The 23,700-nt window shown below is 37.2% G+C and overlaps 1 protein-coding gene across 3 annotated transcripts in view; it reads right to left on the bottom strand.

The window, feature by feature from the left end:
- Positions 1–1,705: 1,705 nt before the first annotated feature.
- CNOT6 (CCR4-NOT transcription complex subunit 6) overlaps positions 1,706–23,700 on the bottom strand; it is a 33,765-nt gene continuing 11,770 nt past the window's right edge. For 2 of the 3 annotated variants that reach the window (XM_076350520.1, XM_076350521.1), the window contains exons 2-12: positions 20,038–20,151; positions 17,257–17,443; positions 13,316–13,401; positions 12,206–12,310; positions 12,051–12,119; positions 10,425–10,582; positions 9,764–9,918; positions 8,629–8,783; positions 7,440–7,670; positions 6,490–6,692; positions 1,706–5,805 (exon numbers count right to left, since the gene is read on the bottom strand). In XM_076350520.1, coding sequence (XP_076206635.1) covers positions 5,593–5,805; positions 6,490–6,692; positions 7,440–7,670; positions 8,629–8,783; positions 9,764–9,918; positions 10,425–10,582; positions 12,051–12,119; positions 12,206–12,310; positions 13,316–13,401; positions 17,257–17,443; positions 20,038–20,149 — 1,674 coding nt within the window. In that variant the 5' untranslated portion in view covers positions 20,150–20,151 and the 3' untranslated portion in view covers positions 1,706–5,592. The remainder of the gene's footprint in view (positions 5,806–6,489; positions 6,693–7,439; positions 7,671–8,628; positions 8,784–9,763; positions 9,919–10,424; positions 10,583–12,050; positions 12,120–12,205; positions 12,311–13,315; positions 13,402–17,256; positions 17,444–20,037; positions 20,152–23,700) is intronic. The other variant, XM_076350522.1, reaches the window with a different exon arrangement.

The following is a 23,700-nucleotide window of genomic DNA, read 5'->3' as shown; positions in this document are numbered from 1 at the left end:
ACCTTTAATGAAGTACGGCTTCTCCCAAAAGGTCACCCGACGTACCTTGCATATTCTTGTCCTTTCCACTTACCTTCTTCTCTGTTTCTCCTCCTTCCCTCTCTCTCTTCAGGCTCAATTCCAGATGTTTTAAGGCTCCTCTGTTCTACCCGTGTCAGTAGAAAAGAAAGGCCATGCGGTCACCTGCATCAATTTGGGATATTCCCACCCTACAAGGCACAAACCCCACTTGGTACTATCACTGAAGAGCCAGTGGACATGGGGTATGAAGGAACAGTAACTAGGAGTCTGGCCAGAGTGATTTTTTTATTCAATTACATTAAAATAGCTATAGTTATTTTACTGCAAGTTAAGGAAAGACAAATTTTCTCCTACCTGGCTTAGGACCACAGGACAAAAGCTCAACTCAAATCTTTGACTGAGAGATGCTCTTTTCCACATACTCTCTGTGGACAGGACTCCAGGCTCTCCGTGAATTTTGGCACAGAGTTTCCCTACCGATAGATCTCCCAATACTTACATGCCAGGTTAGCAGATATTATGTAAGAGCTCATAAACTCCAATTTGGAACCATGTAACGATTGTACTCGCCTTAAAACGTAACATTAAGTAGATTAAATGCAGCAAGAGAAGGCCCTAGAATGATTTTACCATTGAGGACCAAGTAGATCGTTTTTATTCCCATCATGACAACTGGATTTATAAAGCCAATATTTAATTGACACGGACGTTACCAAACCAACTGCTGCCACTGGAAAAGGTTCATTCCTGGGCCTGGAATCCCACAAATACTCTCAAGAATAATTCTACAAGCCACGCTTTCTGGATGGCACTCGAAAGATGTTCACTCCAAATCTCTGTGCACACGAAGCCTGTGTTACACACACCATCTAGTGGCAAGACTGCAAATGTGATGGTGGGAATTAAAATCTCACCCATGAGACAGAACCAAAGAGATATATGGTATTCATGGAAACACTGAACTAGATCATTTATTTCAAAGCAAAGCAGCGCCAACATACTGAACGTTGAGTTCTGAAGAGACGCAGGGATGCCAGTGAGATGTCGTGTGTGCTTCAGTGCTTTATGCAGCAAGTGTGCTCACATGTTTTACGTTTTCTGCTGCTAGTGATGGGAACATCATATCAAAATGTCTGTGCACTGTTACACATACACTTTGATGCGGGGGGAAAAAAAAAAAGATGCAAGAAATCTTCACTTTGTTCCCCTTCAATGGTAAATTAATTGTATATTTGAATCCCTTCCCACTGCCAGACCCCAAGTCTACTTTGAGCTTTCTGGGGTGGGGAGGGAAGAGGAAAGAAGGAGCAGGGTCTACAGGACCCAGACAAAACCTGTGGACCCTACACTGCACAACTGACCTTACTGGTTCGCTTGGGAAGGTCAGAAGATGGCCAGATATGAAGACATAGGGTTGAGATCTGAGTAGGTTTGGACTCAGGTTTTCCACAAACTCTGTAGGCATTACGAACCAGGTCTTCACTTCGCAATCCAAACCCAACTGATTCAAGTAGCTTTCTGGTCTGCAGATCTAGAAAGTTACAGAAAGTACAGGAAAGTCTTTCTGGGATTATCAAGTTTCTTACATGCTTCCATTTTACCTTGAACACACTTCACTCACTTTGGCTGTATGTGTAACTCTTCAGGAAAAGCTTTAGGAATTAAGTTAAAATATGAATTAGACTTCAAGGTTTGAAACAGATATTGGATTTATTGGTCAGCTATGAGTAGGAAAATACATTGGTAAAGAAAAAGAAGACCCTGTATATAAATATAATACTAACTAGTTAAAATTTGACCAAGAAGAAAGTTCCACTGAAGAGAACAGTAAAAGCCCTTGTTTACCATCAGACCATATTCAGTTTCCCATTTATCTTATTGAAGAGCTGCCTATAGACAAATGCAACATTCTTTGAGCTTAGTGCAGATAATGTGCTGGTTTTTGTTACATGAATGGTAAACAAGAGTTAGTCCAGTGCATTACACATTATACAGAAGTACTGTGAATAAAGACTAAAGATATTCTATTTTAGACACTACTTAAACATACCAAGACACTTAAGTATTACAAATTTATGCAACCAAAAGAAAAGAATAGCAGTTAACATACTAAAAAAATACTGTGTCCGGCTGGATGAAAAAGGCTTGCTACTTAAGCGGTTAACTGAATTTTTTTTAAGTTTTACAGTGTAATTAGTTGGGTTTTTTTTTCCCCCCAATGGTGTTGTAATTATTTTGTCCTTCATACAGGTTTTGTGTGGTTGAAAAAGCAAACCATAAGCTATTTTCTAAATCGGCTCTAAAGAAAAAACAACCAAACTTGAGAGATTTGCTAAAGTTACATCAAAGACGCATACATACAATGTTCTTAAAGTCAGTTTTGTCAAATGCTAGCCAAATTTACCTTTTTTTTTTTTTTTTTTAAAGCTGCTAAAAGGACAAAATCATTACAACACGCACCGACTTATATGCTCTTTTTCCCCCCTACTTGTGTTATGTTAAAGCAGTAACTTGTGGTATTAGTCTTGTGCTCTAATCAATTCTTTTAGTTAAAGGTGTATTTCAATTTACACTTTGACACCCAGAATTCTTGGTAAATGTAAATAAAACTAGACAAGATATGGCTGGCTGTACTTTAAGTGGAAAAAAAGCCTGGTCTAACCTAAATAAACCCTTTCAACCCCAAGGATGTTCTGTGACTTTTGCTGTATGTGCTTTTACAACAAGAACACTGAAGGTACATTATGGCAACACCCAAAACCACCTTGAATAAAAATATTGCCAGTAACTATTTTATGTTAAAAACTATGAAGGAAACATTTTGATTTTGTGAAGACACGGTTTATTGCCTTATTCTATGTTATAGCTGGAATTGAGACTTCTGAGTTAGATTTGTTTGACACAGGAATATATTTTCTTTGAAAGATTGTTTGACAAAGTTTATCTCAGCTCTGTTTTGGTGCCATCTGGTCTTTCCCTATATTCAAAATATTTCTCCTTCCTTCAGCCCCTGAGTCATAGCTGCAGTCCAGTTAAAACCCAGTGAAGTCAAAGGAATGTCTTCAATGTATTCAGTGGGTTTTCGATTGGGACCTGATGGACTAGTATAAAAGCTGGAGGAAACGGTTGTTTAAATGGACCCTTAGACTGTAAGGTGACTAAGCAGGAACAGTTGTGCCTCCAAAAGCACAAGGGGCCATATTTTAACATGCTGTCATAAATTCAAATATTTTTTAAGACTAAGCAATACAGGAGAACACATATTGGATAAAGCTCAAACCTTTAGAATCTAACAAGTGCACTCAAGCTCCAGCATCTATTAAAGTAAATTATCCCCCTCTAAGAAATACAAAATGAGTAAGTGCTTCCCTTCCCCTTCTGTAAAGCTTTCTGGACTCGTTACACAATCCAGATAATCAGAAAAGAAAAATAGTTTGCTCAGTTTGACAAGCTAAATTGGCTCATCATCACTGGAAATTGTCATGATGTACATTACCAAGACATCATTAAGGAAACATGAGTAAAACACCTTTTATTCACACTTTACAAAAAAACCCAAAAAAACAAACAGAAAAAAAATAACACTACGCATTAAGTCTACTACAGCAATACTACCAGCATTTCAATGTACTGATTATAAACTGGACATGTTTGGTGTTTTCACAACTAAAACCAAAACAAAATAACCCCAAGAGATCAGGTCCCAGACAAGGATTCAAGATCAAAGTTTCTCCTATTGAAATTTTAAAATGTACATTTTACATATCCGAACTGTTTGCAAATTTACTTTCAGCTTAAAACAGAACGGTTTGAGCACACGTGTGCTGACTACTTTTCAATAAAATTTTGAATCATTATTACCAATCCACTCTCTTATATATAAAAATTCACAATATTTAGAAAGTTTTCTCTTCATGCTCAGTGTCCTTTTGCTTCCCTGCCCGCAGCTGAAACAAAAGCTGTTTAAGACCAAGCTCTCTATCGCATTTATTTTTAACATTGATTATTCAAGTTGTATTAGTTTAAGGAAATGATAAATTCTCCCTTTTAGGATACAGACAAGTTAAATTTGTAAGCTGTTACATACTTGGCTTCATGACACAAATGGCACTGAGGGTACACTGCAACTTTAGTCTTGCTTGACACTTTAAAATAAGACTTGGTCACTTTAAAAAAAAAAAAAAAATGATCTGAAGAATTGTCTTTGGGACCTGTATTGAAAATGCATTTACTTTACACTGCTTCATCAATAGAAAATGTAGGGTTGGGTTTTTCTTCTTCAAGGAATTATACTTTCTGAAACTGAGGAACACACTTAAACGAAAGAGAATTCACATGATAGTAATTCTTAGTGGGAAAAACGGCACTGTGCAATGACACTGAAAGAAGCAGTGCATGGGTATTAGAAGCTAGAAACTGTGTACCCATAACCTGAACATGTTCAAAAAGTGTGATATTCAATGCTTCACAAAGGAAAAAAAGATGCCACAGCTTATACAAAAGTATCTTCATAAAATTTTCACAAGTGTTAACGTTATTTAAAAAAATAAAAGAGGATGCACAGGATCTCTCTGCATGCACAGGCAGTGCTAGTTGAGAACAAATTTAAGCAGGCACAGTGGAGATAGGACAAGTATTTAAAACAGAAATGAAGAAGCTGTACACAAGTATCCCTAAATTTTACTTCAAAAGTTAGAGATGAGAAAAATATCTGAGTGTATACACATCAGCAATAACTTTCAATCCATACAGGTCTACTTATATTCACTGCTTAGCTTATCTGTTCTGCGAGAACTCTATGCTTTTTTTTTTTTAAATCAGAAATAGACAGAATGTATTTAGTTATCTCTGTAAGATATTAAGATTTTACAGGTTTGGATTTTAAAAGCAACGTTCTCAATTGAACATAAAAAGTAGTACAAAAGGGCTAACGAAACCCTAACAGTGCAAATCATTAGCAGAGAAAACCTGTGACAACCTCTTTTACAAGCTGGCCTTTATAACACATGAAAACAGATAAAAATTTAGCCTTAGTTTACAATACAATCATTTTCCAAATCTGATTTTTCTTTTTTTAAAGTACAAAATCTCATAAATCAGGTTTTCTGTTGTTCATATACAATCAATAAAGGCTAAATTCAAATTCTATATTTTACAAACAAGTCTGAAAAAGGAGGGAGTGAAGTACGGAAGAATGTTCTGTGGATGTTCCTACTGGCCTCAAAAAGTAGTGCTACAGATAACTGTGCAAAGAGAATATACTGTATAACAATTCCCTATTTCAAGGCATGAAAATGTCACGTTGGATAAAAGAAACAGGAAGGTTAATTGTAACGTATTAAAGAAAGGTGCAAATGCACCAATCGCTGTTGAACAGTATACAAAGTATATTGGGCTCAGAATTGTGTCTGTTGATAGCACCTGGCTTTTACTATGTCTTTAGCAAATAATTAGATTTAAGATTAAGATTATTAAGAAAAAAAAATCCCTGTTGGCCATACCTCACTCCTCTATATTCAGATTTTACAATTGTACAAGTTAGATTGAGGTTGCCCTCTAAAATGTACTTGACTACCTCCTGCCAGGGAGATGGATTCCATTTACAGGAGGCAGGAAAGGCAGCAAAAGCTCCAGTTGTGCAAAAAGTGAGAAGTGGTCAGAAGGGATGAGTGGATGTGGACAACCACTTATATTGTTCTCTATTAACCAATGATGATCCAAAGGTCCAAGAATGCCAAGTATGTTTAGCTGAGGTTTAGAGTAGAAGATGTAGTCAATAATACCCTAAAACGAGAAGAAATAAAATCGATTGTTAGTATATCTTCTTGACTCAAGGTATTGTTCCAAACAAAAGGTGAGCTCAGTATTACGAGTAACTGAAATGCCACCATTCCTTCTCCACAGCACGTCATCGACTTAGGAGACTTCTGCTTCCTATATCCCATGGGTTGCTCAATATAGATTAGGAAAACAAAAGAAAAAGTATCACTTCTGCTCTGCTTTTGTGGGTTGTAATTTCCAACCTCCTACAAAGCTTCCAGTTACATTCCTCTGATTTTGAGGAGGAAAAGAACCATCTTTGCTTCCCCTGGGCAACGGAGCACTGAGAGTTTTCCAGTAGCAACACGGATTATTTCCTTACAGTTGACAGCTTAAGTGCCCCTGTTGTACTATTTCATTTAGCTTGGAGTATTAAAATACAAAATCTTCCTGTTTACGGGGAAGGTTAACAGCACCCCAACTCTTGCAAATCTATTACAAGTTACTAACAAGAAAAAGGAAAATTTGGTTTCTAGGAGGCTGAAGTGTTGGGCACTCCAGTTCGCTATGTTTTAAATATAAACTTGGTGAATTTACTGTTAGCTACCCAAACGGATTAACTTCTTTGTTAAACAATTTCGTACGGCAAATCACATTAGTTAAACTTCAAAATGGAAAACTTTTCCAAAATATTAGCCAAGTTCTTACCTTGAAGTCAAATGTGTAATTTGTATAAGGCATTAGACCGTTCTCATAGGCACTCTTCAACTTGAAACCATGTGTAATTCTTCCATTTGTTGTTCCGTTTTTCCCATTACAGCTGAAGTTAGTAAGACTTTCGTTGTATCTCAGTTCCTTAAAATCTTTGTGGTTTGTTTCCACTCCACCAGTGCTCAAGTACTCAACAACACCTATTAGGAGAGGCACATGCACACAGGAAGGTATTAACAAGCATTCAGCAAATAAGTGTGGGTAGATTATTTCAAGTCATACATGCAACCTGATGCATTATAAAAGCAAAACCTTAACACGTATACAATACACTCAGCAGTAGTTCTTATACATTATCTTGAAGTATTTTATATGTATGTCAAGAGCAAACGTCACCTAGAACAAAGAGACGTGCTTTGATTAGAAAAAACTAGAAGGTTAATTAGGAACAGACTGACTGGGGGGAAGATGAAAGAAGTGGAAGTAAAATGCTATAGGTGCTAGGCAGGCAGCTTCCTCCTCTCCTCGCCTCTCTGCTCAAGTCTTGGCTTCCATCGTTCTTTGGCTAAAACGTTGCAAAAAAGCCAACTTCTGTAACACTACTGCAGATAAAGTTAACTTTAAAGAGGCTGCAAAGCCAAATTAACAAGTTATTTTTGAAAGGTATTTTCTCCCTTTCCATTCCTGTATTGTAAGATAACAATGAAAATGCTTCTGAAAGACCAGGCATAGCTACACTACTGCATAGGCAATAAGGTCACTCACGAAAGAAACAGTTCTAGCTTTTCTCTCTTCCTTCTATTTCCTCAGTACCTTTACAGCTTATGGTATCAAACAACATATTCTCTAAGTTGAAAACTTTAAAAACGTGAGACCTTGAAATTTAAATTGTTACACACTTGAAACAGTCTTAAAAAAAAAAAAAAGAAAAGAAATAGAACTCTTACCAGAGTCTGGCAGAGAATTGAGATCTGCACACAGTACAAGTGGAATGGTTCCAAGTTCTCCCGAAACACCAGGTTTGAGACTACGAGAGGCTTTATCAATAATGTTTTTTACCTCGGACAGGAACATCATAGTCTGAACCAGCTTCACATCAGAATAATCTGGGTCCCAATGCATATGTGCATTAGCTACAAGAACTAGCTGCTTTTCCATCCCAAGATGTGGCTTGCCAGCTAAAATTTAAAATCAATTATTTACCTTACACGGTCAGCAACAAAACACACTATTGTTGAATTTTAAACGAGATGTTTAAAAAATAAAACAAAATACCAGTATAACTTGAAGAGGGTTAATACCATTTAATTTAAGAGGGTCACACAACTCCTCTTACATCTACTAAGCATTTTAGTTGATATAAAGCATTAGGAATAATTGTGTTTCACATTCAAGACCGTTAACAGACAGACCATCCTGTTACAGGTAACGCTTACATATTTAAGAATACTGTGAATTACCATAAATAACAGATAATCCTAATGACAGGCAAATAGTGTAGTTCTAAAAAATTAGAACAGTTTTCCTCAGGTTGCGATGGTAAACAGCCACTGCTCATACCTTATTAGGCAATGAGCTCTGCATCTTAAGTTATCCACGTTATAAGTTACCTCTCTTGCTAGAAGTGCTTCTTAAAAGGCTTGTTTGTTAGAATCTGAATTAATAAAATATCATTTGGATAATCATAACACAGGTTGAGTAGGTACCCACTGCGACACTTACAAAGCCAGTTTACATTTCCTAAATTAAGAATGACAGGGCAGAACAAGCAGGTTGTATAAGCATGACAGTGAAGAAAATAACAAGCTAAAGCGATGCAGATACATGACCCAGAAACACGCAACTAACACCAACCGACTCTGATACCTGTACATATCTCCAAGCAAAAAAAAAAAATCACTCAAACTCAAGTTTTTGTATTTTTTAAGCAAAAATGTATAAGCAGAAAAAAAAATCATCATTTAAGCAATACAACTTTTCCCCAAATGCTCTTTGAAAATAAATTTGTCTCAGCATACAATGTGCAAAGTTATACTCATCTGTAGAACCTAGTTTCTCTGGTTTACTGTAACAAAAGTCAATTTTCTCCATTTACAAAACACAATCTATTAAAAAATTAAACTAAATAGGACTTACATGACATTTCTATCAATTCCTTTCGCAGTTCTAACAATACAGCAACGCCAATATTATCTTTTGTCATAACTCTGTTCAGCATAGCTTCTGAGCCTTCCGAGTTTGCCATAGCTAGTTGATTGAACTCAACGGTATGTTTCTGAACCAAAGTAAATCTGAAAGAGAAACATCATATATGGTTTTTTCAGCAGCCAGATACAAAAGGCAATGTTATAGATAATTCTCCTTTTAATTAAAGCTCAAACACCTTTATGATGTGAAAATCTCAGCCAATCGCATAATTTCATAAAATCCTAAGATGAACTCAAAGGATAGTTTTCCTAGTAATTTTTAGATATTTTATACTAACTTAGTTTCAATTAAGGGGGGGAGGGGGAGAGAGAGAGACAGAGAGAGACACACACAATAGAAAAGGAGCGCTTGTTTCTAATTCTGCACCAGTTTCTAGTTCCAAGATGCAGGTTTAATAGAGAGGGACTAAATAATTTTTCTGAGTCGAATGGTACCAAACCTGGCACCTACATTTACTTGTGGATACAAAGGAATGGAAGCAGGAGGAGGAAGGGAAATTATTACCCTCATATCCAAACAGTTGTACAAGTACAGTATGACACAATCAGTAAGTGCTGCAGCTCTTAAATAACGGCTTTTTTCAGAAGCGAGCAGCGATGTTAAGCACCTTGTCTTTTGCTTTATCAGAAGGCTAATGTATCAAAAAGTCAGTGTCACCCGAGGTCTTATTTCAGCAATTTTGGGGATTATCAATCCCTTTACTCAGAAAAAGTAAGAAAATAAGACATTTGCTTCATTTTTCATTATTAACACCTAATGGTTGGGACACACACACTCAACAATTGAAATATAATTTAGTGAACTCCTAACCTGCACTGCTCTAACACAGTGAAATTTTAACTTAAACAAAACTTCAGGGTAAAATTTTCTATTGCTAGTTACGCACAAAATGATTTCTCCCGTACAGACCACTCTTTCGAACGATAGGAATGCTCTGTAAGAAACACTGAATGGCTACAAAAAGGGCGTCTAATGCCAAACTGTTTGAGCAATAGACTGACCTGAGAAATTATGTGAAAGAGAGCAAGACACAATAGAAGGCTCTGCAAAACACATCACTTACTTTTCTGTTTTGAAAAATATTGCACAACCATCGACATGTTTTCTTTCCTGTTCTGACATTGTCCTAGCTCTAGATTTTGGACTGAAGAATCCATTGTAGCCACGTTCTTTCAATTCTACCAGGAAAAAACTGTAGTACTGTTCCGTTTCGACCTCCTGTAAAGTTATAAGACAGCACAGCATGAATGTACTATTATCAAAATACAGAAGACTGATATTATTTAGACTCTTCAGAAGTGTAAATCACTTTCAAATTAGATTTAAGGGAAAAAAATTCTAAGAATTAAGTACATCAGAGAATGCAAACTTGAGAGCAATATCCCTATTTTAAGAAAATACAAATGAATTTCTGTAATCCCCAGAGTTATGATTATCTCAAGCCTTTTATTTGAAAATGTGTCAATTATAGCCCCACATACACACACGGGCACAAAGACACCATGTACACTTCTTTGATCAGCAGCTGCTGGTTCACATTCCAACTGCGTGGGCTGAAACGCATTCTTTTGATGTCAAGCAACAAATAACGTTCTAAACACGCCACTTTTTTCTTTTGTTTTCAGAAGATTTTGAAAACAGACCGTTTACTGTAAATACATTTAATATAGAGAAACCAGCATGTGGGAATAGAAAAGGAAAAGAAATAACAGTATATCTTTTACCTGAAGACTTATGATGTCAGCATTGCAGCTCAGGATTTCCTGCATAATGGCTTTTTTTCTGTATTCCCAGTTCAATGCCCAAGATGGACAATAGCCATACAGCTGCCGGGTAGCATATTTATCACAGAGCACGTTGTAACACATGACAGAAAACAAGGCTGCAGAACAATAATTTTACTTACACACTGATATATTTAACAAAAAAACCCAAAACCATACAATTATGCTCTTTACTTTTGTCTTCTGCAAATTTATCAATTCGTGCTTCAACCAAAACACACCATGTGTATCTACACTAAAAAAATTGTCAGTCCTTTTAAGAAGATAAATTACGAGTTCGGACTTATGGCAGCTGTCTTCTAGCAGTTAATTAGAAAACAAAACCCAAACCCCCTCTTTATATGGTTAGTGCAGTACATAGCAGACAAGTGTACTTTATGCTAAGCGGTGCTCTACTGTGAAAAGCCTGGAACAAGGTAAGTGTATTTGAACACTTACATTTGCTGGCTATACAAAGATTTGCAAACTCTTCAAATAGATTATTTAAAAGTCTACCTTAATTATTACCACCACGAACCGCAACAGATCCATAGACAGGGCAAGGATCCCTTCGCACAATGAAAAAGTATAGGCAAAATAAACCCCCAAATGTTTCCACCTCAAAAAGCTTACAATTCAGGTGTAAAGACAAGAAACATCTACTCTCTGTATTCATTTGGAACAGGAGTGATAACGAGACAGTTTGGGGCAACCTGACAGGTAATCCAGCAGCATGGATTTTTGGTTTTGTTTTGTTGGGGTTGGTTGGTTGTTTTTAAAAAGCACTAAGGAATTTGCAGTACAATAATGAGATACTTGGCAGCTTATTGGGAGCTCCTCTCAAACGTGGAGTACAACTTAGGAAAAAGAAACAAGACAGTTGTTTGAAGATTTAGCAAATTGAGGCAACAATCTCGGGCTGATTGGGCGGGTCAAAGCCCAGCATTTTGAAAATAAATAGGTGACAGCAAAAGACAAGCTGCATTAACATCATGATCTTTGAAGCAACCGCCTTAATAAAATTAATAGGGGAAAGTGATGTCCATCAGTCCTGAAAGAGAGGACACTACAATAACTGAGAAACCCACTAAGATTTTTGGTATGCAGGTAAATAGAAGAGTCTGTATTTTAGACAATTCATGCCGAAAAAGTGAATAAACAATTAAACATGACCTGAATCCCAACAGCAAGAAAAGTGCTGAGACAAAGATGATACATTGGTTACTTAAAACAAAAAAATTCTATATTTTTGGGAAATTATGCTCATGTTCTTTCATTTTTTTATTCTTCAACAAATGTTCAATTAAGCCTGTTATAATTTAACTGTTTAATTGTGGACAACAGCTTCAATTCCTGTGAGGAGGACGTTAATTAAAAAGAAATTACTTTCTAGTAAAAGATGGGTAAATCTCGAACAGGTGTTCCAATTGAGATAGAACTACTTCAGCTGGCTGGTCAGCACTGCACAGATGATTGGTTAATTTAAGCATCAAAAATTTTTAAACAGATAGTAAAGATCCACAGCTTTTATAAGAGGAGGAGGGGGAAAAAAAAAAAAAAAAAAAAAAAAGAGAAGTGTTGCAGTACCTGTTGGTCTTGTACGGTCTGGTTCTTGCAACATAATCCAAGATCTTGGAGGTGGTTGTTCTGTTGAAACTATGGGAACATTTTAGAGACACAACAAGTGATAATCCCATTTATTTTACGCAGCAGAAATAAATGTTTTAAGAATGATCACTTACTTCTTTTTGCAGTACCTGCCAAATTATCAAGCAAATAGTTCAGTAGCCTGCGCGTCCCATCTGGTTCCTGATAAAGGTTCAGAATATCCTGTGTAAGTGGATTTCCTGCAAACACATTTACAGAAATATTGAATAAAATAAACAGAACCATTATGAACTTATGTATCAGTGTTTAAAGCTGGCATCTCTGAGAAAAGATACTGCATCTACTATGAACTACTTAAAGGTTTCAAATCCCAGGTCTTCAATCCCACAAAACACGGGATGCGTGAATAGCTCTAGTGAAGTTAACCACATTCCCTCCTGCGTCTGTCTTCTGATTGACCACCCCAAGGGCGGTTGTTGGATTTGACAGCAGTGAAGAATTGGAGCGGTACAACATGCAGGCGGAGCTGATGAGGCCAAACGCAGGAGCCACCTCTGCCCGCTTTGCTCGATGCGAGTGAAACATCCACCAGCAGTTTATTTGCCAGTCATATCTGAGTAGAGAGTCTACCATCTGCCAAATGCATAAGCAGATTGTAAAAGCTTTCACGGACAATGTACATTGCAATTATCCAGTTTTAAGGGGGAGAAAAACAGACTTTTGAAACTTAACAGTGTTTAGAGGTATTGCATCACTCAGTGCTCCTGATTTTGTGATAGAAGTTTCCCTGAGGTCAGCAATTTTACAGCTAGAATCCATACAGTTCAGAGAGAAAAAAAAAAAATTGGAAAAAGATTTAAATTGCTGCTTGCACGAACAGCACAGTACCCTACAGCAGTACCAAGCACGTTCCCTTTTTGGTTGGAGTAGAAACAGTCTGCAGTGAACTGTAGGTATTCAAAGTTAAAGCAGCACCTTATTCAACCCCTATGCAACCAACAGAAAGCTTCCGCTCACTCTGCAGAAAGAGAAGCAAACCTCTTTGTATGTGGAGTGCTTCGCCAAACTCATTCTTTTTCTTTTTTAAAATAATCCCTAAATAACAATATTTATAAATGTGGACTAAGTAGCTACATCTGGGATTGCTATTCAGTAACATTTTATGAACTAGCAGTCTACAGCCATTACATCTCAGAAGCGATATCATTAAACAAAGCACAGATACCAAGAAAAAGTAGTAATACCTTTCAGACCCAAAGTCTGTAACTGGAACAGTTTTCCCAGCTCAAAAGGTAAAACTCGTAACAGGTTGTTATTTAAATGTAGTTCCCTGTAGACAGAGCAAGAATCATATAGGGCTGAAAACAGACCAACATTTGCCTTCAGCAGTATAGTACAAGAAGTTTAACTAAACAATATACTAGCAAACCACAATACTGAAAAACTCAAAGGCTCAACAGCCATAGTTAGGGAAATCCTGCTGTACTCAAACACACACACATAGACAAGATACGTATTATGTTGAAGTACAGGGGAAAGTAGCTGTTTGGCAAATTAATCTTAAAAGGTCAGAAATTTTGTAAACATTAGCCATAATTAAATACTTTAATAACTACAAGTGATGAAGCAGTAACAGCTCTGACAAACCAGACCATGAAATAGTTCAGCTATGATTAAAGGCCAAATAAAGGGAAATTATATCCCAGAAAACAAATAAGCAAAAAATCCAGGATCATGGCAGTACAATTAGAGCTATGACATTACCACGTAATAGTCATTTACAATAGTAATTTTCTGTTAGGGTTTTTTTTCATCATTTCAGCGTTAAGACAAAATACATGCTTTTTAACTTACAAAACCAATATGCAGACAGGAACAGAATTCATGTCCTGAATTCTGATATCCCAACAAACTGGGCAGAGAAAATGGACTTGTTAGGAGCTTTTCACTTTCTTAAACGCATTCCCATCTAAGCAGTGAAGACTTTCCTCACCATATTCAATATAAAGTTGCTACTTCAAAGTGTTTACAACTTGGTGCCTAGAGACTTGAAAAGCATTTTGGGGCAACAAAAAAGGGAAATAGAAAGAAAAAAGGTAAAAAAAAAAAAAAAAGGAGAAAGGAAACGTGGATGCCAAGAGTTACCTTAGCTCTTTTAGATTGCTACAAGACAGCATTTGAAGCAAAGAGACACAATTCTTCTTCTAGCCTTGCATTTAAAGAGTAAACTCTGCCTGGTCCTTCCCTAACAAGGACTTCCTGAGAAATTCCCTCCGTTTCACTGCGTATTCAGAAACCTTGGTAGAAGTAAAGTGGCTTTGTTTTAGAGACGCTCTGGGGTGTGGAACAGTGGAAGAAGATACAGGAGGGGACTTACTTTTTATTTCACTGGGTTATCTAGAAATGTCATTACTCAACTGATTACCAGACTATAACACACCTAGCCAACCGGGGGTTTTGGGTTTTTTTTTTCCAATATAAAATCCCATAGACAAAAGCACATATTTTAGAGAAACTCAGAAGCCCAGTGTCATTCTAGGGTTTCTAAGTATGAATGAGGCACATGGCAGACAGAAAAGAGGATGGGGGGTTAAAAAAAGAAAAAAAAAAATCAACATCTCCACTAGTTCTCAGCACTTCCACAGACATTTGAGATGTAAATGGCTATTATTTTTAGGGATGATATTCTATATGACATTATAAAGCTACTAGTTTATTCTTTAGGAAGCTACTTTTTCCTCTAAGAGTTTTTCAAAGCACTGCTGAAGTCTAAAAGAAGTTGTGTATGAATTACAAAAAAATATATTAAATTCTTCTAGAGGAAAAACACTGAGCTGCAAGAATGGCACAGTAGTAGGTATCGCTACACTTTCTCTCTTGGATGAAAGAATTATTTTCTCTAATGATCCTTGCCTCTGCGGAACCCACCCCCTCTACACAGCAAAGGGGATCACAGCAAATCCCACTAGTTCTCTCAAGCATATCAAGAGAATCTGTTTTACAGCTGAGCTTTCCAAGGTAACATCTTATAGTGTTTATTTTTTCTCCTCTTTCCGCAAAGATCAGAAATCTTACTGCTCTCTCCGACACCTCTTTCTTCAAGTACCTGCAGTACAAAGGGAGATGCAAGGAGCCTTAGGCAAGCTTTGCCGTACAGAGCAAACCCAGAGCTCCAGATGTGGGAGCTGGAAGACCTGTTATCAATTCTCACGTGTGAGAGCACAAATGATTTCTGCGGCTCAGAATATCAGCCATGCCCAGTGTTGAATTACCCTTAGTCTGAACAACTTCCCAGAAGCTATGGGAAGTGTCTGCAGTAAGAGCCAGCCTGAAACATGAAACTCCAGCACAGCTGAGACCTGCAGAGCGCCATCACGTAGGATGCACTTACGGGTTTTTCTTCACTTTCACCCCAGTGAAAAGAAATCATGGATCAGCTGCAATTACTGAGGACAGAAAGCGCAGTGGATTAATGCACTAGCTTTTCACATCTAGAGATCTGGACTCAAGTGTTACGTTTAGCTCACAAATAGAAGAGTAGTGTGATCCTAGATCTTTGCTACGTTTCACATTCACAAGATTTAGCCTTCTCTACTCGGAAGAGACTTAGGACTTGGTAGAGCTGAAGCTTCATAGAATCAGCAAGAATAAATTGGGAAAAGTGTTGGGAAGAAGAATATCTTTTGACACTACTGATGACTATACAGTGCTAAGCTAACTCCATGTCATGAGTGTCACATTTACAGCAATATTTTAAAAGGAAAAAGACTGATGAAAATAAAAGAATGCTCATGAAGTACAAAGGTGAATTTGAGACTATTCCAGTAAATTTAGGATTGCTAGCTCACAATACTTGAGGAGTGGATAAAGGAGGGAAGAAACCTGTTACTAATAACTGCTTTTAATTGAAATAGTAACGCAAAGCTTTCTTTAGAACAGACTGCTTCACAGCTGAAAACAACTGCATGACACACTATGAAACGGAGCTGCCAATTATGCTCTAAAAAGCAACGCTGCTTTGCTCGGCCTCCAAGGTTGAGACTTTAACTGCTTTGGAATTTGAGCTTTTAGTACCAATTTAATCAGCTAGTTTAATCCTCCCCAACAGGGTGGACTTTTCTAAAGTAGAAGAAAATGCAGCAACTGATATTTCTATGTGCAAACTTGCTTTGCTTCCACAGTTTCACTAAAGCTGTGCTGGCAGTCCATTTATCTATTATCATCTTCTTTACTTCTAATAACATTCTCGTTGCCTTTAGACTCAGTGGTTTCTGGATTTGAGAAAGCTGTCCATAAATGTCTTCAAAATTAAAAGCAATGAAAGCAATTACTGGTGACTGTCTAATAAACCTAAGATAAGGCTCTTCCTTTGGATCAAGGGCAAAAGAATGTTGCCCGTAAGTATTTACTCTCATATAAATCATTTATATGTTTACATAACAGTGTTTTTACAAAGTGAAATGCTGCAGCCTTAATTATAATCTAAATAGGCATCACTACTCATGTTTCGCTTCCAAAAGGAGGTATTATTCCATGCAAACTTTGCACATCTTGGCACTGTAAAATTGGGAAAAAAAGAAGGTGCTTTTAGAACATTTTTTTTCTCCTCCCCAGTTTGCACAGGAATGCAGTTACATGATAGCAAAGGTGGGAAGGAGATGATATTAGACAAGTTGCAGTTGTTATAAAATAAACAGAGAGTGAGAACTATCGTTAAGAATAATTACTAAAGAGTAATAAAGAGGAAAAAAAATGTAGTTAGCATGATTATGATTGTTTAATCTGACCTTTTCCTACCTTACTATGAGTTAAAAGCAATTATTTTCGTGCATCAGTATTTCTTACAGAAAAATGCCACGTCAAGATTTGTAAAAGAGTCTGGGAAGAGATGCATAAGAGAGGAAATCTGTCTTGGAAAAATATAAAATGGGTGATTGCTATCAAACTGAGCACTTGTGAAGCTCATTCCATACTGTCATATATCGGAACAGGAGATCACAGAAAAGCCAGCATTGCTATAGCTGCACAGACCATACCAAGTATTCAGGGAGACACATAAAAAGAAGTGAGGAAGGGGGAATTTATTTATGCTTTTCATTTACTAGAATGCAAAAATTATGCTGAAATTTAAACTGTCGCTACAAAGATAATAGAACAATTTTAACTCCTGTTAAAATTTACATACCTGAGTGACACCATGTTTCCGAGCTCTGCTGGTAAACTGCGAATTTTATTAGAGGACAGGTCCAGATATACCAGATTGTGAAGCTTAGCAATATCTGAAGGAATACGGGATAAGGAATTGTCACTGAGATGCAAAGCTGTCAAATGGGTCAGTGTCCACAATGATGAACTTAAGCTTCTCACTTTCCCTGTGGAAGGAAGGTACAAAAGAAAATAGAACATTTAAAATATATAGGTTTAGCAATAATTACACCTTTTGTAAATATGTATGTATGGGGCAGTGGGGGGGGGCTTGAGGGGGAGTTTTGTTTGGTTTTTTGTTGTTTTTTATCATTATTATTTTATTCAATGAAAATTCCATTAATAGCTGATTCTATAGATCAAAAAAATTCAGCAACGCATAAGAGAATGTAAGGTATTGCCAGGGATGCTTAAGACTGTTTTTCTCCAACCCATACTTAAGGTTTAAACATCTGTCTTTCTCAAGTTCCATACAAAACAAGACATATTTACTAACTGACCATGAATTCAATAATTAACATAGATGTAAGAAACAGATTTTTTTTCAATTACAGTTTATATTTGGGATGAAAGATGCTTCTTCAGTTTGCCTCCTGTTTCTGTGCAACGTCTTTCAAACCAAAAATCTATATTCTATGGCATTAATCCAGCCAAGAACAGATAGAAGCACTATATTTAGGGTGACTAAAACGCTTAGTTGAGAACATGGATTTCCATCTGGCATTCAACTAAAAGCTGCATAAACTACTGCCAGATATTTAAAAAAACGGTATGATTTTTGTATAAACTGAAGGGTGGAAACATGGATTTGTGTGACAGAATCAAGATTTTTACATTGCCGCATGCAAGGAATGTGAGATATCATCAGAAGGTCCCAAAACATTTCTTCTCTCCAAAATTTCTTTCCCCCCAGGAGTGGATCCTCTTTCATTTACAAAGTCATCTCACTGTACCAAAAGCATTATAAGAAGAGTACCAACATCAGTTTGTCCAAGGCAAAAAGGTACTTGCGACAGCCTTTAAAAACCCCACCATGACTCACCAATATTAAGAACAGTCTGGTTAATATTATACCAACATACACACATTATAATTCCTTTCCCTAAATGATTTTCTTCAAAATAAAAGAAGTCATATTTAGTGCCTGGGGAAAGCTACACCAATACACGTGTATCTGGGACTCAGTCCCTGGTAACAAAAGGTTTAATATAGGTATCATTTCAGCGAGCTATAAGAAAGTGAGTGGCATAAAAAAGCCTGCAGCGAAAAAGCTCAGTGATTTAAATGAGAGAAGTTACAACATTTGTGGCTTTCTGTATTAGATGACCAAGTATTTTGCAAGGAAAATACAGTGCGAACATTAATAAAACAAAAAACATTGTCACATTTTATTTTGCAAGGCAAATGCATACAGTTCTTAAAGGGTTCATGCTACTGTAATGCTCATTAAGAAATCTTTTGAAAGGTTTTAAATACGAATCAATAGTTTTCTGCATTTTATTAATTAACACCTCTTCCCCCCGCCCGCCCAATGCAAACAGGTGACTGTGATCAAAGAAACCCTTGTAGCTGAAAGGATTTCCAATCAACATCACCCATCCATCCTCTTCACTACCTGCTCCTCTCCTGGTTGGAATCAGCCTATAGTGAGATTACCAGGCACGAAAAGAAAGAGCCATCACTTAATGCATTTCCTTATGCAGAGGCAGCAGATGTCCAAGTGGATATCCAAGCCTAATGCTGATATATAATGCTGATTTCTGAAGCAGCATTTAACTAGGTTTCTGCATCTGTAACCTTCAAGTAAAGAATGCTATTCACATGTTAAGGCACATGGCACTTGAAGCAAGACACAGATTCAATGATCTGGACGGAAAGACTCTTCACAATTCAAAGAACTCTATTTGTATTCCTCCTTCCATAAATTTCTCTGTTGGACAGTCATTTAGAAATACCACATGGCAATTTTTGCAGTCTCTTAAAGAACCTCCATATTTATGCAAAATTTCAGCCTAAATTTACAACATGACAAAACACTTTTTAAATTCTTAAAATATTTGCTTGAATTTCCTTGTAAACACACTTTATGTAGCAAAATCAGAATTTACTCTACAAATCAAGAGAGACTGGTGTCCCACACCAGTTGGAATACATGTTTGTGAATTCCGAGCATTATCTTATTTTCAAGAAAAGATCTAAAAGTCAAACAGTACCTCAAAGCTAGCACAGTTCTTGGAGGATCTTTTTAATTTTTTTTTTTTTTTTTTTTTTTTTTAAATCTCAAGAACAGAGCAAAGATTTACAACCGCTTTTGAACTGGAAACTTCTGCTTCAATAGAAACCATACTGTCATGGACTAATACAACATTGTTGTTACATTACTTGCAGTAACAGCATACGTCTATATATCAATCCCAACTTCACCCTCTTCTCTTTGACAAACTGTATCTTAAATCCATGCTCTCACCCACCCCACCTTCTTAAAACACAAAGAGCTCACATCCCTATCCTCATCTTCCCAACTTTCCTACACATTATGATTCCCCACCTGCCTCAACTTACCTCTCCTACAGCTCCCTACATTATCCCAACCCAACCTCTTCCCTTGGCACACCCAAAGGCTGGCAGCTGCTGTGTTGGCGTGCTGGCTCACTTCAAGGTAGGTAACTCCACTCCAGACTTCTTGTCCAAGCCCATGCTACGTAGGCTACTCTTAACTTGCAATGAGTTCATAACTCAGGACCATTCCTCAGTTTCTTACCACTTATTTCCAACTCTGCCCAGTGTGATTTCTTTCCGTTGGCTGCTTCCTCTGAGGACATAATTGTGTACATCCTCCGTGGATCAGGTGGATCGTACTTTTCCTTGGGCATTCCTGTTGAGACAAAAAGACAAATAATTAATTAAGATATTATATACTGAGAATTCTTTAAAAGGTAATTTCCGTTTCAGTTAATTTTTGTATTGGACATTGGCTCCAAATACTTTTCAGAACTTCAGATAAAGATAACCTGTGCCCATTTACAAACTCCACTGAGCGGGAAAGACTGCTATAATACAGAAGAACACGGATTCCTGATGCTCCTAGAATGGCAGATGACAGCCTAACCCCCCACCCAATAATGTAACAAAATCTGTAAACCAACATAAAAATTGTCCTGCCACCTTTCATGGGTATGTCACTGTGTCCTTCAAAATCAATCCATCCTACTGCAGGCTCTTGGTTCTTCAACAATGAAACTTCAGAAAGCCATGATGACCACTACCGGATTCCCCCTCATACAAACTATAAAGAAAACATTTGCTAGTAACCTTGACTATCTATCAGTTCCAGGTTTACTGCAATTCTCAACTTTTCACGCAATTCAGCATCCAAGAAAAGAATTAAGGTTTCAAAAAGATCCTCAGTTCTTTAAGTCTGAAAAATGATAGCTTTTAATCCAACCCTCATTCTACTCTTTTCAGTCTGAAAATATTGTACCTGAGATAGACATTTCTATCATTTTCTTCAGCCAGGTGTTTAACACTGAAATTTAACTCCATTTCTCTCACTCTCTCACGTTATTCCTGATAACTTTACAAGAAACAATTTTTTTAATGCCTTACCTCTTTTTACCATACCCAATCATGGACCATGAGAGAGAAGTGGCAAAAAATCCTCTCCAAAAAAACTCCTTCCTCTCAAAAAACTCCCCCCTCCTTCCAGCTTTCCTGTACATCAACATACTTGTACTATTTCACTGCAAAGGGGGGGAGGGCGGGGGGAAGGCATTCCTGGCTCCATAATAAAGCCCTGCGCCATAACCCTCCCTGTACCATGAGCTAGCTCTCCCCTGTCCCAGGAGAAATACATCTGGGTTTTAGTTAGCTTAAGAGGAAAACCAGCTTACACAGATTTTAAATAACTAAATCAATACTATATAAATTTACAAATTAGCTCCGTGTTTTCAAGTCACATAGGGCTTCCAATATAAATCGCATTTATCACAAATAAGAGTAATGCTTTTGCATTGCCCTACATATATCTAAGAGCTTTTATGGCAAAGATTTCACCATCTTAAGCTGCCACATCCAAATACATACAGAAAGGCACAAGCAACAAGCTATAAAATTATTTATATGAAATAGAGAAATTAAACAATGCTGCCTCAAATCACATTTACAAACACATTACGAGCAATATTATGCAATTATTAAGCAAAATACATTACAGCAATATTGTAATACTACCCAAAAACACTCAATAAAGAAGAAGCTATACTAGTCAAAATCATGAGCACACCTACCTACCAGGTCTTTTAAGGCTTTCTAATTTTTTCATATCCCTGGACAAAGTGAATACATCAGAAAAGTGTTGTAATTATATAGAGAATAATCAAGGAATAACTGTTAGTAAATTGGACTATCAACCAGACTTATTATCTGTTTATTGAATTTACTGGAAAATATTTACTCCGCATGTTTAAAAAAAAAAAAAAAAACCAAAACAGAAACCCCCCCAAAACTTCCAGCTAATTACGCATCTTAACTAAAATAAAGCTTTTAGGCACTACACGCTTACTTTAATACAACAGCTCTTATACTAATTCACACTCCTCTTTCCCACTCCCACTACTGGTCAAAAACAGATTTCTGCAGTGAAAAGAAATTCCCCTTTAAAAAGTGAATTGTGGGTAAAAGGATGAGATTATAAATAGCAGCTGGGTGGAGCTCCTTAAAGAGTGAAGGCACTTGAGTACCCAGGGTACTGGAATCACCAAGTGTAACACTTTCTTCTTCAAACTGAGCTAATTAAAGGACGTAAGACTGGATTATAACCACCAGAAAGGTAAAAGCGTAACTTCTCCCTGCAATAACTATGCAACTAGTGCACTAATATATGGTAATGTGGAGAGCATCTCTTCTGAAATTGCTATATATAATTATATATAATTCACAAAGACCAATGCCACGTAGAAACGCTCCAGTTTGTCAGGAAACATTTACCTTCCTCAGTCATTTGATGCTTTCTCTTCCTGCAGCTCCCTGAATTAATAAATATGTTCCAATTTTTCAAGAAATGAAGCAGGTATACTAGAGACAGAAATCTCATTCAGTACAGAAACACGAACATTCCCCAGAGCACGCTCAATCACACACACTAATTAACAGCCTCGCTAGTACCAGCAGCATATCGCTCCTCACTACCAGAAAAGGATGACATACTTTTTCAGTGGGTTTTGTTAATGTGTGCTAAAACAATTAGAGATTTAAGAATTTGAGGTTTTAACACTGGATCCTGGTGACCCCGCGCTCCCGGTCCGTCCATGGCACTACTCTCCCTTCATTAAAGCTCCTGCTCTTGATGGTTTTCCCTATCTCACTGCTGCATTTCACCGTGGATGATTCTCTGCTGTTTAGGATTACCAGGAGCAAAAAAAGCAGCAAATGCTCAAGAGTCCTGGCTGAAGGAGCCGCTGATGACCGACAGCATCACTGACATCGGCCACCCCAGAACACCACGGATACTGTCACACCAAGTGTTAGCGCGTCTTTGTCCATCACGTAGAGTTCAAGATTTCTCAGGACCTGAGAGCAAGGCTAAATTTGGGTCGTATTTCATAGGCCATCATAAAACACAAGCGCAATACCTTGAATTGCATTTCAAAACTTCACAGCATGGAGTAGTTCAAGAAAATCAGTCTCTTTTACAAATCACTGTCTCTCCTCCTTTCTCCACCTCCCCAAATCCAAATTTAGAGCCTGCTGAGCTGCTACAGTTAAACATCAAAGCTGAGGTAAACGTCAGATTAAGTGATACAGTTTTGTCAGACTAAAGCAATTTTTAGCAAGACCCATAAAATGGTGTTGAACAACCTTAGAGCCATTGGTAACCGCAGCATTAAACTATCATGATGATCATTTTCAAAAGAGCTTACACCACCTGTAATTTTCAGTCACACCAACACAGACGGTGGAAAGCACCACTGGACATTAGGCTGTTATCACATACAGCAAGTTAGTTCATAAAGGAGAAAATCTTTATAAACAAAGATATGACATGGATGCCCGGAACACACCCCAGACTATAAAAATTTAATGAAGAGGACATTTAAATACGTTTGAATGCAAATGAAATTGTTTATTATCTTGTACCAGGTTATTAAAATTGTTATTTAAATAGCTGTAAAAGCAGGAGAGCTTGAGACTTCAAGAGGAGCATGGCTGCCCATTCCCACACAAGGTCATTTAGTCCCAACACAGAATTAACACCCCTTACCTCAAAGAAACTGAGCCAAAAGAGGCCAATGAGGTCAGCAGTGCAAAGGGTCTGACACAGGGAATTAGATCTTGAGCCTTCAGCGTAGACCCAGTTTTAAGCCCTTGTTTGCACAGAGGTACTGAAAGAAAGGCAGTAGGACAGGGCAAGGGAGAGCAGCGGCAG

Source organism: Aptenodytes patagonicus, chromosome 12 (assembly GCF_965638725.1).
Source record: "Aptenodytes patagonicus chromosome 12, bAptPat1.pri.cur, whole genome shotgun sequence".
NCBI classification, from domain to species: domain Eukaryota; kingdom Metazoa; phylum Chordata; class Aves; order Sphenisciformes; family Spheniscidae; genus Aptenodytes; species Aptenodytes patagonicus.
Note: the sequence above shows the minus strand (reverse complement) of the source record. Positions and strands in the feature narration are given on the sequence as shown.